General features: G+C 42.5%; 1 protein-coding gene across 2 annotated transcripts; it reads left to right on the top strand.

Moving 5' to 3' along the window:
- Positions 1-259: 259 nt before the first annotated feature.
- Positions 260-1,195, top strand: LOC124165803. Of its 2 annotated transcripts, none has more exons than XM_046543328.1 (2): positions 260-516; positions 607-1,195. In XM_046543328.1, the coding sequence occupies exons 1-2, from the start codon at positions 373-375 to the stop codon at positions 802-804; spliced, it is 342 nt and encodes a 113-aa protein (XP_046399284.1). In that variant the 5' UTR covers positions 260-372; the 3' UTR covers positions 805-1,195. The 2 variants fall into 2 exon arrangements, with proteins under 2 accessions (XP_046399284.1, XP_046399283.1); XM_046543327.1 differs by having other exon boundaries at positions 598-1,195.
- The last annotated feature ends 16,846 nt before the right edge of the window (positions 1,196-18,041 follow it).

Below are 18,041 nucleotides of genomic sequence, written 5' to 3'. Positions count from 1 at the left end.
GTTAATTATTGTAACATTGTTCCTTAAAATGCAACATTACGTTGCTGCGAACTAATAAAACTTTCACATAGGATACTGCACAAGACTACTTTCACAAATGGTTCTTTCCTTTATAGTTTTAATATTTCGATGGTTATTTCCTGGTGATCTAAGCTAATTTAAATGCTGCATATTTGTAATATCATATTTTGTAAGATGGATATTTCCTGGTGATCTAAGCTAATTTAAATTCTGCATATTCAATTCTGTAATATCATATTTTTTCAATAACTGAAGTTATCAAAATTCACAATAGATACTGGCGTAAGCCGTAGTGCTGTGCGGGTGACACCCAGGGTGTCACAGGAGCAGAAGGAGGAGCTCCTGAATTTCATGGTGGACCACCCGGGGTTAGCCACTAATAGAATAGTTGGCCCACAAGCTGCTGCCCAGAAGCAGCAGCTGTGGGCACAGCTAACTATACGCCTTAACGCCTGCTCCAGTGGAGCAACAAAGACGGCGGAGAAGTGGGCTAAGGTAATATTGTGCTTACACTAATCCAATAGCATTGTCTCTAATTTGATTTTTTGACAGTATCAGAGGAATATTTATTGGCAGGTTTGGCAGGACTGGCGGTGCGACACGAAGCAGAAAGCTGCCAGGATTATGGGGCATGCCAGAGGGACAGGAGGAGGGCCATCCCTCAAAGTGACAGCCCTCACTCCTCTTGAGGAGACATTGCTTGGGTTGTTGGGCCAAGTGGCTGTGGAGGGCCATTTAGATGTACCTGACTCCATGCAGGTAGAACTATTTGCTGAATCGTAGAAACCTATAAAATGGAGTTTGAAGGCAATAATTTGTTTTTATTGAGCAATCAAATTGAATGGAAACAGAATACGATTGCTAGATAATGCTGACAGAATAATATAGATAGAGATAACAATTTTTAATCAATTTTCATCAATTATTTCATCCAAAACCAAACCATAGAAGTGCCAACACCCTAGTTACACATAAGACTACATACATATTTCAATCTATTATGGTCAACATTAGGGGAATGGATAATATCTTTTCATGCTAATGAGAAGTTGAGTAGTGTACTACCAAAATAAAGAAACTTTAAATGGCAATACTTGTCACATTACAGTGTTGGCTTCAGTGATAAAAAACAATAATAAACTATTAATAAGGAGAATATAAGTAACACTTTTAGTCACAAATGGCATGCAATATAGTATTGAATGTCTGTGAGATAATTTAAAATCTCAATGAAAAGGAAAATTAACAGAAATCAATGAATAATTAATACTATCAGTTTATTAGTTCAAAAAGCTTGATACATTATAATAAATCTATTTATAAATATCCCTTAAAGACAAGTTTGTTAACCAGTATGAACATATCACCATAACTACTCACAGAGAGCAAAATAGATAATATTGTGGTATTTTGATTAGACATAATTGATATAGGTAATGTGTTATTTTTATGTGGACATAGATATCCATTACCTTTTTATGATCACCTGATCAACATATTCCGACTGTTACATTTGTGTAATAAAATTTTTGTATCAAACTGTTCATTTTTTGTCAATCATAATCACCCTTGAAATTAACATCATTTACATTGCCCAAGGTCACCCTAGGATGCTTTGAAAAAAACCACATGCTAAGTAACGTAGAGGTTTTTATCTTCCATTGAGTATCATACATATTAACAGAGTCATACACATGAACCAATATTTAAAAATGCAGTTACATAATAGGGCAGGAATAGCACAAATAATATGCTGTGAAACAAAAATACTAATTTAGCTCCTAATATGGCTGTTCATCTTCTAAAAAATTAACAGAGTGAATAATAATAAGGCTCTCTGCTAAAAAAATTAACATTTCTCTTAAAACATGATGGTGTTGAAATAAACCTTACCTTGCAAGGAAGTATTAGAAACAGAAAATCTATATTACAATCTACACTAGTGAATGCACTTTTTCGATCAAATTAGATACCTGTAACACTTTATGATTAATTCCAATGGCAGTACCATCAAAAATTGTAAAATAGCTGTTGTTGTAGATTTTCAAGTTCTAAAACCTTTTTGGCAGTTGTATATCTGTCTAAAATGTCTAATGAGAAATGACTACACATATACAGCAATTATAGACTAGCTTCTTCAATATATTCCAAAAGACTGTTTGAACTGAAATTGGCCCATAAATTGTTGATTCTACAAATGTCCCATAGTAGGATTTGGTCTCAATCTTGCTTGCTATAGGGTTGTAGGAAATCACCCAGAAATGAATGAATAATTTATAATATGACACGATGAAGAGATAACATTATTAAAAGCTTTAATAACCTTCGAGGGAATCTAATCTGGCCTAACAGAAGAGATATTTATAGAATTGATAGCCTTCCTCACTTCAGACGGAATAGTAGGGGACCAAAAAAGTAATGACTGACTGCTTGCTCGAAATAACTTAGACACAGCATTACATTGAGAGATAGAGAAGAAATATTAATTTAGTATGGTATATTCAAAGTTTATGCAATTTCTTGCTGATCAAACCATTTTCCCATCAAATAAAATATTTTGATTTGGTTTGTTAACCGAGGAAGAATTAATATGCCTTAATTAATTGTTATAGCATATTTTTAATTGACAATAGTAGCTTTAAATATGTTGACTTATTGAATAAGAAACACATTTTATCAATGTTGTTGCAATCACCCAAAGAAGACTGGTTTGAAGTGCCAGTTTGAATACAAAGAAATCAGCATTAGTGATATGAGAATACTTATTCATTTCCTAATTGAGAATGAGGTTGAGGTTTTCACACAAAAAGTATGAGACTGATGCGATTCAGCAAAAACTTTTGTATTCAAAAGGCTTTGATATTTTTTATAATGGACATCTCTATGAAGAATGTCTAACAAGTCTTATGGTGGGAACTGGCCCAATAATGAGTATATTTTCATTTTCTCCAATGAAATTTATTGTCATATGAGGTGCATTGCAGAGTGTACACTTTCTTATAGCCTGGCATTGGTGAAACCAAAATAATTCCTTATTAATGAGGAATTTGTAATGAGAAACGAAGACTTCCGATTGTCTAAATGGAGGTAGGTGTCTGACCTCATATTCAATATTGCTGGCTGTTCTAAATGAATACACTTATTATTGAAGGGCTGAAATTGCGAACTGGTGGATGGCGTAATGGGTGGAGTGGTGGGAAAAGTGTCATTTCCGGGGAAGTTTTTATCCTTCTTATTGGTGCTGTCAAATGCTGAACTGAATCAGTCAACCGGTATTTCAATACCTTTGAATATCCCAATATAGTAATAGGCCTAAGTATTGCGTAGAATCAACATGGAAAAGAATTCAATTCAAACAGTTTACCATTGTATCGAATTTACCATTGTAACCATCAAAGAAATCTGAGGCCTCGTGTCATAAACTTTTCATTATTTCTCACAGGTTACGAAGCAACGAAGTGATGGCATTCCTGATTCCCCCCCACCCATGCAACTTCCTACCCAGAGCTTATCTACCCCAACTGAAATTGATACCTCACAGAACACTTTCCCTGTTGTGAAGCAGAAATCTTTGGCATTAACATCAATATATTTTTCATTTCAGATTTATAACGTATTTGAGGAGGCAGACGTAATGGTGACTAATTTTGTATATGTATTTGAAATAAAATACTTCTACTCCTGGAAGATGCTGTATTATTTCTTTACATTTATAAAACCTTGAACTTGTGGATTTTGTTGAAAAGAACTGGGTAAGGTGGAATTTTCATCAGCAATTGCTAGGTGCAGAAGATGCCTAAAGAAAAGAGTGTAGCAGTAAAGACTGACACCGAGTCAAAGGTTCCCGTATCCAAAATTAATGAAAATTTATGTTGCTATTAAATCCATCAATAACTACTTAGAATGGAAATGTAAGGGACTTTCAAGTTAAGGACAAATGCATCTTTGTGTTTCAAAGTATTCTTTTATGTATGCTGTGAGAGAAATCGACAATGGCTTACTCCTGTATGGCCTGCCGTCTTTCATTGCGTGTCTGTGGAAAATGAACCCAACGTGTCAGCACTTGAGGAGAGTTCATCGCCTCGGTCACTTCTTCAATTGCACGGCTGACAGCAGCTTGGCTGAGGCCCAGGTGGCAGTCACTCCCAGCAGACTTTTGGTAGCTGCCTTGCCCAAAAAAATGTAGAGCACATAGGACCTAGGAGCATTTCAGAAAGTATATCATTTTGTAATAACAAGAGGCTTGCTGTGCTCATTTCTGTGTATTCTCACCTTTAATTTTGTAGGTATTGATGTGCTTCTCTCAGCCTGGTGCATATGCGGCTCCAGCTCTTCAACAAGCTCGGTTGTCAGAGCCTTATTAAGCCGGTAAAGCCCTTGATAAGCAGCATCAGGCATGAGGTATGGGTCGCTTAATTCACGGAGCCGGCGCAACCTTGTCCTGTTGACTTGCCTCAACTCCCTTCTTCTCCTCTCTCTGATTAACCTCAACGCCTGTATTTCGTTCATCTAAAAATGATTTACGTCATTTAATTGCATTATGTTTGTTAATAGAATTGAGATACTTGTGATTTCATTTAACGTTGTGAAGATCTGCAGACGACGTAAGAGAATATCAAAACCCACAAGCTTTTCAAAGGTTGTCATACCGTGCCAGTATTGCAAATGATTTGAGATTTCTTACCAGCTTCTACAGCATCACTTTACCGGTAAAAATATTCCATAACTTACCAGCTGGCATATCACTTTCCGTTTCCGAGAAACGGAAAGTCACTTTCCGACACCCTCCGTCATTTCGGCCGCTCTCGGACGAGTTCCCGTGACGGAAAGTTCGGATAGACCTTAGTGAATAGCTCATTCCGTAAAGATGACGTCTTTCCGAGAACCAACCACGAACTATCCGAGAGATTGTCTTAGTGGATAGGGCCCCAGATGGTCAATTGTCGAACGGCCGCGTCGGAAACTATAATGGACATCGGAAAGAAGGTTTCGACGCTCGAGCTATCAAACAAGTCGCCGATTTACCATTCCAAGAGGACTCCATTACAGGCAACTCATGTTGGGCGAATGGTATGCCTTTTACCTGCTGCCGTTTGGCACGGATTTTATTCGCTCGCCAGCATTGGTTGCATAGCGGCGCCACAAGGCAAATTGACCCCGCGCGATTTCTGTCATAAAGCGTAGTGGAAGTGGTCTCGCATGCTCCGTATTTCATCAGATTGTTGCAGTAAATTTCGTTGTTAGAGTCGTAGATTCAGTATTATTCGACTCTCACTATGGGGCCCAACCGGCGTTGCTGTGTACCTGGGTGCAAAGGCGGCTAAGATAGCCAAAAGAGACGTGATAAGGAGCTAGGCATACGCAATAAAAGCCTCTTCCTAGCAAGGGTATGTAAATCACCTATTTTAGACAGATTTTGGTGGATTTATTTAAAATGGATAATAATATATTACCGAACTTGAGGTTAACTCCCCGAGTCCAACAAGTAATTGTACCGTGAAGCTTTAGATAGAAATGCAATGTTCCTTTAAGATGTAATGGCCCGAAATTCGGGGGCCATTTGCAAATTATTTCGCCTCCTCCGAAATACCGCATTGTTATGACAGATATTTTGGTTTCAGCGCTCCCGGACTTTACCGTTACTCGTGAAATATGTGGGCGAGCAATTGCCACTCGCATCCACCGTTTACCACCAAGCTCTACTTCCCGAGAAAGTGTTTCCTGACACATCAAATATAGTTTTTCTGGAAATTTAAAGTATTACGCGGAATTTATTACCCAAAAAATTAACTCTAGAGACGCAAAGAATGTAAAGTGAGTGTGATTATCGTTCCGACGCGTGTAAGGTGATCATAAATGAGCCTTACACTACCTAGGCAGTAATCCCACAGTCTTTTGGGACGTAATTACCACTCCCTCCCACAGGGGGGTTATGGCAAAACAATCCCACCGCTGCCACCATTGTAAGGGTGCGGGGGTTCTTGCCCTTGGTGTCGGGAAGCGAATAATCACACACAAGTATTTGAAGTTTTAACCCAGTTTATTTCCCTTTGAAATCCCAGTTTCCAAATCAATTCAATGAATACACAATAAGTAATATGTGCGTCTAGAATAGCCGAAATTTAGAACATTACCAAAAGTCACGGGAAGGAGAGGAGCTGCTGGTGATGGCACGGGTGGATAGCGAGGCGCTTAGGTCGCACGGGCCATACGGCCCGTGCTTCGACTCCAACTGTGAGTTACTGAGTGAGTTCCTGAGTGCGTCCGTGTTGAGTACCAATTGCATCTACACCGCGCCATTATATAGGTAAGAGGAACCAGGATGTTTTCGTCCAAGAGGAAGGGGAATAGGAAGGTTAGGCGTTCTTGAAAGTGAAAAGGTGCAAATCCCAAGGCATAGTTTGTCACAGCTGGCTATTCTGAGACGTCACACAACAACATATTTATGCATATTTTGGAAATGGAAATCTTCCATTTCCGGATCACTAGTAGATTAGAAACGGCCATAAATAAACTATTAATTAAACTTTGGAAATTTGAGGATTCGTTGAAAAGACAAAGGAGAGGCCTTATTAACGTTGGCGGCGAGATTATGAAATTTTTATTCGGAACCGCGACAGAGGCAGATTTCGCAAAATTAATAAAGGAAGATGGCACTCTCCATTCCGCCATCAATAAAAACATCCACGTAATTCAACTACAGGCGTCACTTATAAATTCCACGTACACCATGGCCAAGAAAAATAAAGCAGTCGTCGAGAAAATCGCGAGTGTAACCGAACGACTCGCAAAGGAAGTTAATCTCATTAACATTGATTTGGGCGAAGATTTGCGAGTTATGGCTCACCGCCTGGCGAGTACTTTCGCGATTTCCTCTTGCTTCCGTCAATTAGAAGCAGTACTGGCTGAAATCAGGGAAGACCTCATCCTCCTTGAACACGCCTGGGAGATCACAATTCATAATCAGCTTAGCCCTTATTTTATTAACCCCGCTGACCTATTAAGCTCTTTAAAACAAATCCAGCCACACCTTGCGACTGGAACGAAATTCCCCTTCCCCCTCACTCCTTCAGAGATTTACAAATATTACGCGTTGGCACGCGTATCTTACGCCATCGTAGAAGGGAAAATCAGAATCATGGCGGAGATCCCGATGCAATCGGGTAACCAATTGTTTCGGCTTTTCAAAGTAGTGCCACTCCCCGTCAGATTGCCAAAATTAAACGCATCAATTGAAATAGTCCCGGAGGCGCCTTATCTAGCCGTTTCAGAAAATAGGTTAAGACATGCTGCTGTATGATGGAGACCTGTATGCATGTACTTATGGCCCCTTGACCATATGCCCCCCTAGGCAACAAGTGACAGAGTATCCATACTCATCTTGCCTGTATGGAATTTACACGGGAGAGGACAAACCCCTTGACTGTGACACCCGGATTATCACCCACCCCAGTCCCCGCTTCTTCCGAAGCAGAGGCACCAACCGCTGGGTCTTCAGCGTGCCGCACCGCAGCCGCCTGCTGCAGCGATGCCCCGCGGGAAAGGAGTCGCTCAACGTGACCGAGACCTTTCTCGCCGGGACGGGCGTCGTGGACCTAAACGAGGGTTGCTCGGCCTACAGCGAGGGGCAGGTGCTAACAGCATATCAGCACCGCAGCCAACGCGTCTCGCCAAGAGCAGAGGAGGTCGCTATGCCGGACATCCACCGGATTTTGCCGGAAAGACTTCGCGACTACATCAACACCCCCACCATCGAACGTCAGCAACGGCTCGCATGCATCATCGCGGCAGCGGCAGCAGCGCCCGGCGGAGGAGCTGACATCCCGACGGCGCAGGTGGAGAGGATGCTGTCGGAGGCTGAGGACCTGGAGGAGACAACGGGGATAGGCGGCACCGCGTCATTTCTCCCTTACATTGGAGGGGCACTGCTACTACTCGTCATCCTACTCATCGTAGGCGGCCTGATCATCCGCCGATGGAGGAGGAGGGCGACGAAGCCGGCACCAGTGCCAGCGGCGCGAGAAGAAACGGAATGGCTGCAACTCCATTCGGCGCCTACCCCAAGGCTCATCCCAGCGGCGACTGAGGAGACGGTGTGGCGACACACGCGCGCACCGCCCACCGACCCCAGCGGAGGAAGAAGAGACGAAAACGCCCCCGGTTCCAGAGAGCCCCCTTCTTCAACGGGGAAGAATACCCCGACCCCTATAGACTAATCTCATTTTTTTTTTAATTTTTTTTTCTGTTTTCTCGTCGTTCGTTTTATTTTTTTTTTGGTGTGATCAGTGTCACAAACTTTTCACGGGATATGGACTAATGTGTGGTTATATATACAAACATTCTTTTTTTTTCTACTTTCCAAATTGACTAAAGTGTTTGGTACTCATTCCTCTTTTTTTTCTCATCTCCATTTATAGTCTAATAATATGCCAGTCCCCCAAGCGACGAATCAGGGGTGGAGGTCAGCAGAGCGATGGGGGGAGTTCTGGGTGGAAGTAGATGGGATCCCCTGGGCTGCTGACCCCTACCAGTGGAGGGAGGACCTGGTGTACGCGGCACGCCCGTTGGAGAGCCGGGAGTGGGGCAACGACGACGGCCCCACCTTTTGGTTACGGTTCCAAACGCGGGAGGAGACGGAGGCGGTGCTCCTTTTTGGGCGGATACCCGTGGCAGGGGCACCCAACCTGGAGGTGCGCCTGTGCCACCCCCTCCATGTGCGGGGATTATGAACATTATAGTGCAAAGTGATAAAACGAACATTTTATTTTTTTTCTAATTCATGTATTAAATATAGATAACTTCACGGACAGCTATGTGTGATTTTCTTTCTTGGCATTATTACTTCTTCTTTTGCTGTCCTTTTTACGGGAACCGATTGGTTCCCGCCTTTCTATTTGTGTGTATTTTTCTTTCTTCTTTCTCTGTGTTTGTACTGTCTACAAAGAGGAATGAGGGTAAATAAAGTGAAGAAAGAGGAAACCTACCTAAGAACTAAAACGGCATTTACAGGCACATAAAAATGCTAGTAGCCTCGTCGGAGGCTGCTCGATTTCGCGAAAGGAGGGAGTATTGTAATGGCCCGAAATTCGGGGGCCATTTGCAAATTATTTCGCGGAGGACAGGGCTGTTTGCGAGGCAGAGGACGATGCACAAACAGCCCTGTTTTTCATAAAATGGGAGATCCGGGAGGAGGAGAAGGAAAGGCAATGACCGAAAGACTGGCAAATAGGAATAAACACCATTAATGGAACGCTCACGGGTTCTAACTTTTCGAAGGGGGGGGTCTAGTTTAAAAGATATGTTTTCGCGGAATGCCCCCCACCTGGGCTTTTTGAACGTCTCTACGTCATTCGAGAGACACTATATAAAGGTAAACCGGGAGATACTTGAGGTCTTCTACTTCGAGTCTTCGACTACTTCGGGGTGAAGTTCTGATCGCGAAAGGCGTGATTGTGCACGCCTTGATTATTGTAAACTCTTGTCTCGCGCCTGCTTGGCTCATCGATACCCGCTTCCCGGGCTCTTTTGCTTTCGTTTTCACTCTCTTCATACCTTGCTTTAAAGCCCTCTCTTGTGGGCCATTTTCGCCATCAGCTTCCGTTACTTGCGAAATTTAGACCTCATAATCCCTTCCCCCTCCGGGAACTTGGGAAATTCCTCGCGCCCTACCCATCGCTAGACCAGTATTTGCCAGTCTATCGCCTGTCGCCACAGCGTGCTGCCGCCTTCTCCTGCCTCCAGCCTCCCAGGGTGATTCGTGCCGTCGCCGGAAATAAAGGTAGAGTTCCTTTTTCTTTTATTAAAATGCAATCCATGTACTATCATTGATACCCGACGCCAAGGGCAAGAGCCCACGTTAAAATAGTTCGGATTCGAGTCCCGGCTTATCCGGGGCCGGGTCGCGACAAAGAATATACATTCAAAGACTAAGCGAATGCAAATAAATTCCTGTTATCTCTATAAACAAGCTGTAATTACAGCGTTATAATGTACATTATGTGGAATTATCGCGTTAAAACCCACGTGGTCTAGATTCTGCCATTCGTACTATGCAAATGGTGTGCTATGTTGTGGCAGGATAATGAATAATTTGCGCGAAGGCTCCGGAGTTATGTATTTCTATTATATAATCGGAGCTGCCGATGGATTTTTTTCAGAATTTTTTGTTGAAGTTAATAGTAACTATTTTAACGAAATGTTAAAGTTTATAAATAAGCAAAGGGTTGTCAAGGGTAAGAAAAAGTTGTTGACGAGTTACCAGTGCAGTTGAATAAATAAGTTAAAAGAGACAACAGCATTGTGTATAATTAAAAAGAATAATTGAGTTACATTATTTTTCCCAAATGTAGAAATGGCGCCGGGTGATTCCACGTTTGGACAGGGAGTTCTCTGAACGAAATGTTGCCTGCGAGGACCACTTCCCAGAAGGTTCAATTACGCGGTACACAGAAATTAAACTTAAAGACGGTTTATCGTCAAGTGGCCGAGGGGGATACCTGAACTTAAGCTAGACCCCTACCCGACGATATTCCTAAATTGCCCGACGATATTCCTAAATTGCCCGACGATATTCCTAAATTACCCGACGATATTCCTAAATTACCGGACGATATTCCTAAATTGCCCGAAGTACTTGACCAGAAAGGTCACCGTTCGGAAGCCTCCGAAAGAAAGGCAATCTACCGCAGTGATTCATCCACCTTCGGGAATGATGGTTCTGGCCTCGACGTTACCCTGTTTGATGGTTTGTCTTTTCCTGCCGAAGAGGCTGGAAAAAAGACACCATTAATGTCCCATCGGGAGCGGTGCCTTTCGAACATTCAACGGAATAGGCGCCGTTAGATGAGCCTGGAAAAGCTGCACCCTCGGCAGATTCACTTTTCACTCCCTGCGAAATTGGGGATGGGATTAGGAGTTAAGTGCTCGTTTATCTCTCATTTGTGTTTTTCCGCCTATGTAGTATGCTTACCGCAATTTACATTTTGTGTCCGTGCAATCGCAAGCTGTGCTCTTCGTCATTTTTTGGGAAATTATATAAGAATTTCCTCAAATGTTGGATAGAAATATCCTATCTGGAGATTCATTGTCTGACTTCTGTGATGGCTTGAATTGTCAAAAGAGCATGAAAGAGTTCTCACAAAATGTCATAACCTACGCATTTAATTGCGACGGTATTCCCGTATCCAAATGTTCATCGACTTCAACATGGCCTACATACCTTATGATAAATGAGCTTCCAATTGAAGCCTAAGATAGGGTATTTCTCAAACCATTTGTGAATTACATGAATACTCTCCGAGAAAAGGGACAAAGTAAATTTGGGATATAATACTTTAAGTGTTAAAGTTTTAACACTTTGTTGTTGTGTAGATTCTGTTGCCAGGCCTCCCATGCAAGGGATTTCACATGTGAAAGGTTTTGGTTCATGTAGTTGGTGCCTTCATCCAGGAGAGTGAGTGGAACATTCATTAAATTCCCTTGCAAGAATACGGGACCACAGGCTCGCACAGAATCAAATTTTAGAACTATATAGCATCATTTGCAGATAAAAAAAGGTCATGGGAGTCACTACTGTGAGTGCATTAATTAATCTGGAGGGTTTCTCTATGATCTGGGGATTTGTACCACATTATATTGACTGCTGTCTCCTGGGAATCGTAAAAAGATTCCTAAATTCATGGTTAAACCATTCTGGCAAACACTCTTACATAGGTACTCAAACAAATGTTTTGTATTTAGATAGTCTTCTGGCAAATATATCACCACCTCATTTTCTTAAGCGCCTACCTGTTATTCTCACTTATCGAAATTTCATGAAAGCTAGGGAGTATGAGAACTGGTTCTCTTCTACAGTGATCCCGTACTGAAAGGTACATTGCCTCCAGAATTTCTCAACCACTGGAAGCTATTTGTCAAATCTGTGCGAATACTCCTAAAAAATGACATAAGTGATGAAGTTAAAGAAAGTCAGCTGATGCTAGAAGAGTTTGTATATAAAACAGAAGTTTTATACGGTACAAATGAAATGACATACAACATTCATCAATTGCTATATCTACCTGAAAGTGTGAGAAGATGGGTTCCCTAGTGGACACAATGGGTATCCATTTAAATTCGAAATGCACTGAAGGTATGCCTCACCAAATTGTGAGGATATTAGAAATCACACTTTAAATCACAACTTTATTCGACATAGTTGAAGTAGGACCGCACATCATGAAGTTTTGTCAAATAAGTGGTCAAAAGGGATAACTTCTTCACAGCGTGAAGACCAAGGAAAGCTGCTCACTTCTTGGGAAATCATCTTGATTTGCCAAGGAAATCAATAGAATAGCCAACGGGAGAACACTTTTCGAATATGATAGACTAGTATGGAGAGGGATGACTCTTAGTACAATGAATTCTTCAGCCTGTACGAAAACAAATAATACCTCTATTGAATTAAAAAGTGGTGCATTTGCACAAATACTCCATATATTATTTGAATTAATTTTGGTGAGGTGTATTTCGTTATTAAAGAACTCAAAGTTGAGAGGGTTACTGCACACATACACGGTCATTGGCAAAGGGAAAAGCACTTCATGTGTAATCACAGATATTGTTTGTGTTGCGGTTTAAGTGGATCTGGGAAATGGAACTCACTATTTGAGTTTCATACCAGTGAACCATTTTTAATGAATTCCTAACCTTTTCTTGAAATTTCTTTATTATTGTCAAATGTTTTTATTTTAAATTAAATTATTGTAAAAAATTGTCATGCATGATGATGTATGCATTACATCTGTGATAACGCAGAACTATTGGGGAAATAAGAAGTTTCCTTTTCTAATTTCTGTGGTCTATCATTCAAAAAGTTGTTTTTCACTGTTAAATTTAGAGGGAGTTCAGAGTATACCATACTACCTGCATGTTAGATGGGAAGTCTACAATTTTATGTGCATGACATGGTGGAAAATAGACTTCATATAAAAATACTTACTTTCTTGTCCACTTGGTGAAACATAACACACGATAGGAAAGTTTAATAGCTTAGGCTCCACATTTAAAAATGCTTCACTATATGGGAAACGTTCTTGAACCTGTCTGGTAGTAGTAGTGTTTGGATTTAGGGTGCGTCGACGGCAAGGTCATTTTGCACCACTACTGTGCTATTTAATTACAATTGTTATGTATAAAGTAATCTAATGCATCTGATGTCTTCGTTGAAAGTGTACATAATTAGACTTTATTAAAAATGTTTATTTCTCTGAGAAACCGAAATGTACAGATTAAGTTGGTAGGGTGGTCTCCTAAAAGGGTTTTTAGGTCTCCCCCTAGATTATTTCGCCTTCGCGCTTCGCGGTACTTAACACAATCTAGCATGATGTGTCTAATACTTACAGGACATTTACAATCCCCACATTGGGGAGGTTCCTTCTCTTCAGTAAAGAGATACGCATGGGTCAGGGGGCTGTGCCCTATCCTCAATCGTGTAAGTACTACTTCCTCTCTCCGATTACTACGAGCTGAGGAGGGCCACGCTGCTACCGTGTCCTTGATGCCACGGAGCTTGTTATTATTTAGAATCCTCCATGACTCCCTCCATTTTCCAAATACCACGTTTCTTAGAGATGCTCGTAAGTCCTCGTGGGGAACCAGCGTTGAGACAAGAACTTCGTTATTCAGAGCTTCCTTGGCCATAGCGTCTGCTATCTCATTCCCGGCTATCCCCTCATGTCCAGGTACCCACAGAAAATGGATATTCAAACCCTTTCTCGAAAGGGTCAGCAGGAGAGAGTGTATTTCTTGCACGATCGGGTGCACGGGTGAGAAGCCAGAGATGGCTTGTAGCGAGCTCCTGGAGTCAGTGCATATCACAAAGGAGCCGCCGTGGTCATCTAGGGCTTCTAGAGCTGTCCTTATGGCATAAAGCTCCGCCGTGTACACACTGCACATCGGGTGAAGCTTTGCTCTGATGTTCCCGTGGATAGGGGAGACCACTGCACATGCACAAGCAGAGTTATCTTTCGAACCGTCAGTGTAAACGGGGGTAAGGTTGGGGTGATTCCATCGGAACATGGCAAACAAACGCTGGTACTCCGAGGGAGTTGTGGAAGACTTCGGTCGAGATCGTGAAAGAACATTCACCACCGGAGTGGGAGTGATCCAAGGGGGGTGTTCCGAGAATGAAACAGGATACACTTCAGGTAGCGTGAATTCGCATCCGCGAATAAAATCGTTAAAACGAACGCTTACTGGTCTGGTTGCTTTAGTCCTTCGGTTAAAAACATTAATAAAACGGGGTTTAAAAAGTAAACTATAACATGGGTGACTCGTCATTGCTAAAATTTTGGAAACGTAGCTACAAAGAAGCCAGGTCCTTCGGTAGCATAGAGGAGGCTCGCCTGCGTCGGTATATATACTGGGAATCGGGCTGGTCCTAAACGCCCCAGTGCATAGTCGCAGACCTGCGTTGTGCACTGAGTTAAGTGCTTTCAAATACGTCTCGCGTGCGGACGCATACACGAATGAGCCGTAGTCTAATTTCGACCGCACCAGTGTGCGGTAAAGTAAAATTAAGGTGGTGCGGTCTGCTCCCCAAGATGCGTGGCTTAAAAACTTTAAAATGTTTAAAGACTTCAAACAGTTTACCTTGACAGAATTAATGTGCTCCTTCCAGTTGAGTTTGTGGTCGAGGGTCATCCCCAGAAAACGGACTGATTCCACAAATGGGAGGTTTCTACCACCTAGGTGTAACGTGGGATTTACATGGACGCCCCGAGTGCGAGAAAAGTGAACGCACTTTGTTTTCTCCAAAGAGAAAAGGAAGCCGTTATTTTGGGTCCATTTGTGAAGTTTATTGATGGTGAGTTGCGCCATACGCGATGCATTCACGACCCTAGATGATCTGCAGAAAATCGCGAGATCATCCACAAATAGTGACCCTAACACTGGCTCCTTGATGCAGTGAGCTATGTCGTTGATAGCAATAGCGAACAACGTCACGCTCAGAACCGAGCCTTGGGGAACTCCGTTGTCAAGAGGGTAAAAATTTGACAACAACTGTCCCGTCCTTACTTTAAAAACACGGTTGGTTAAAAAATTTTGTATAAAAATGGGCAAACAGCCTCTAAAACCCCACTCGCGTAATACGCGTAGAATCTTACGTCGCCAGACCCGGTCGTAAGCCTTCTCTAAGTCGAAAAATACACCGACTACGTGTTGGCGGAGGAGGAAGGCTTCTTGGATGAAATTTTCAATTCTGACCAAGTGGTCCATTGTGGAACGGTTCCGTCTGAATCCGCATTGTATCCTAGAGAGGAGTTTTCGACGCTCCAGCCACCAAATGAGACGTCGATTTACCATTCGCTCCATTAACTTGCACAGGCAGCTGGTGAGAGAAATCGGCCGGTAAGAATTCGGGTCAGCTCGGTCTTTTCCATGTTTTGGGATGGGAACAATGACGGACTCCCGCCAGGACGGAGGAAAATCCCCATTGGCCCAGAGCTGATTAAAAGTTTCAAGGATTTCCAGCAACGCCGATTCCGATAGATTTCGGAGGAAGGCATTGTGGATCTCGTCGGGTCCTGGGGACGTGTCGTGGGAGTCATGGATGGCAGATTTCAGCTCCCAAATGGTAAATGGCATATTGTAGTCTGCCGTTGTTTTAGGCTCCATAAAGGATATAGGGACGTTCTCGAGCCTTTTCTTGAGGATCGCAAAAGAAGGGTCATAGCATTCGTCGCTGCTCGCTTTGGCGAGTAATTGGGCGAATACGTTCCCTATCGCAGCTGGAGAAATGATAACCTTTCCTTCGACTTCTAGGAAGGATATACCTAGATGCTGGCTGCTACCCGATATGCTCCTCACCTTACGCCATACCTGTGCAAGTGGAGTCCTGTGGTTGACACCGGAGACAAAATTCATCCAAGAAATCCTCTTTGCGTCCTTTATTACCTGACGCGCTTTCGCTCTTAGTCGCCGAAAAGCGGAGAGATTATTTGCTGTAGGATACTTGTTGAAAATTCGGAGAGCTTTCTTACGTTTTTTAACGGCTTCTGCGCAGGTTTCATTCCACCATGGCACCGCATTTCTTGGAAGGATGCTTCGAGATCGTGGTATGCTAATTTCGGCGGCTTGAATGATGCTGGATGTCAAAAGATTTACGTTTGTTACACAGTCGTTGTTTTTATCCCACACGTAGTTAAAATTTGAGTTAAAAAGATGCCAATCAGCTTTCCGGACAATCCAACAGCCTGGTCTAATAAAATCGGGGTTTATATTTTGCTCCCTTTTGATTAAAAGGGGAAAGTGATCGCTCCCACTAAGATCCTTATGCACAGAGAGTTTGAGTTTATTGACCAAACTAGTCGATAAAATACTCAAGTCAATGGAGGAAGAATCGCCGCTATAAGAGTTAAAACGGGTTTTCTCGCCGTTATTGAGTAAAAAAAGGTTAAAATCACTAATAAAACTTGATAAAATACGTCCCCTGCGGTTGCACTGTTCCGGGGTGCTTCCCCATAGACGATCGTGAGCATTAAAATCTCCGAGTAAAATAAAAGGCTGAGGTAGCTGGTGAACAAGGGATTCTAGATTAAAACGGGTGACGGGTGCACCCTCCGGCAGGTAAACGTTGCACACCGTTATCGCCTCGGGAGCGTGCACCGTCACCGCTACCGCTTGGAACGGAGTGTTAAGATTTATTCGGGAGGTGTAAAGAGCCTCCCGGACAAAAACCGAAACTCCACCATGGGCTCGTTGGCCACTAGTATCGTCCAGTCTAAAAGTGTTAAAATGTTTTAAATATCCCTTGTCTGTATCTTTAAAACGCGTTTCCTGCAAACATATACAGAAAGGGTTAAAATCATTTATTAAAACAGCCAGCTCCTCCTTATGCCGATAAAATCCATTACAATTCCATTGTAATATAAAATTCATAAAAAGGGTTTAAAAAGGGTAAAAGATAAATAAAAACAGAAAAAAAAAGGATGTCAATATTGAAACTTGGAGCAGCATTAGCCCGGAAGTCTGTGGAATCATCGCTTTAAGCGACTTTTCCTTCCCTTATTCCTGACTTTTTCGATCTCTGTGTCCGAAATACAGAGATCTTCGTCTGTGTCCTCCTGCATCGGTTCCATACCTTTGCCGGAGGGACCAGGAGAGGGAGTTTTCTCTCGCTGGTCAGGTTTTCTGGTGGTTTTCTTTGTTGTATTTTTGGGAGACACTACGGAGGAGTTAGGGGTGTTTTTTTTAGTATTGCTATTGTTACTCGCATTTGTTTTTTTTAATAAATCTATCTGCTTTTCAGGTTCCGTCTGTGTAGAAATGGTGCACTTCTTAACTGGAGCAGAGGCGATTGCGGCAAAGGAACGCGAGAAAGAGGGGGCACTAAGGGCTTTGAACTTTTTCCTTGCCTCCAGGTAAGATATTTTTTCCATAGTTTTTATTTCCATAATCTTCCGTTCCTCTTTCATTTTCGGGCAATCGCGAGAGTAAGCCGCGTGGGTACCCTCGCAATTCACGCAGCAGGCCGCTTCCGCACATTTGTCCCCATCGTGCTTGTCCTTGCCGCAGCGCGGGCAGGTGGCCTTGCCCTCACATCGCGGTGCGATGTGGCCGAATTTTTGGCATTGGAAGCAGCGCATCGGTTGAGGGAAGAATGGTCGCACAGTTACAGATTCGTATCCTAAGAAGACTTTAACGGGCAGTTTGTCTAGAGCGAACGTGAGAATTACTGACGTGGTATTTATCACTTCACCGTTTCGCTTCGTAGTCAGTCTGCGGCAGTCGATGACGCCCTGGGGGGCCATCTCTCTCTTGATCTCTTCTGGTTCCACGTAAAGAAGGTCGTAGTGACTTATTACTCCCTTAGAGGTATTTAGAGTGCGGTGGATCTCGACTTTAACTGGGATGTCGTGTAATTTTTCAGTTTTAAGCAGTTTTTCAGCTTGGATGTTGTTCGCAGTCTCTATTAGTAGGGTACCATCTCTTAGTTTTTTCACCGAATTTGGCTCTCCAGTAATTATCGATTGCATAGC

The sequence above is a fragment of the Ischnura elegans genome, chromosome 9 (genome assembly GCF_921293095.1).
Source record: "Ischnura elegans chromosome 9, ioIscEleg1.1, whole genome shotgun sequence".
Lineage (NCBI taxonomy): Eukaryota > Metazoa > Arthropoda > Insecta > Odonata > Coenagrionidae > Ischnura > Ischnura elegans.
Note: the sequence above shows the minus strand (reverse complement) of the source record. Positions and strands in the feature narration are given on the sequence as shown.

Bases quoted from the DNA above. Each gene is read 5' to 3' on its own strand.
- LOC124165803 (XM_046543327.1), top strand. From the start codon at position 373: ATGGTGGACCACCCGGGGTTAGCCACTAATAGAATAGTTGGCCCACAA. The intron at 517-597 runs GTAATATTGTGC...ATTTATTGGCAG, and splicing joins CGGCGGAGAAGTGGGCTAAG to GTTTGGCAGGACTGGCGGTG.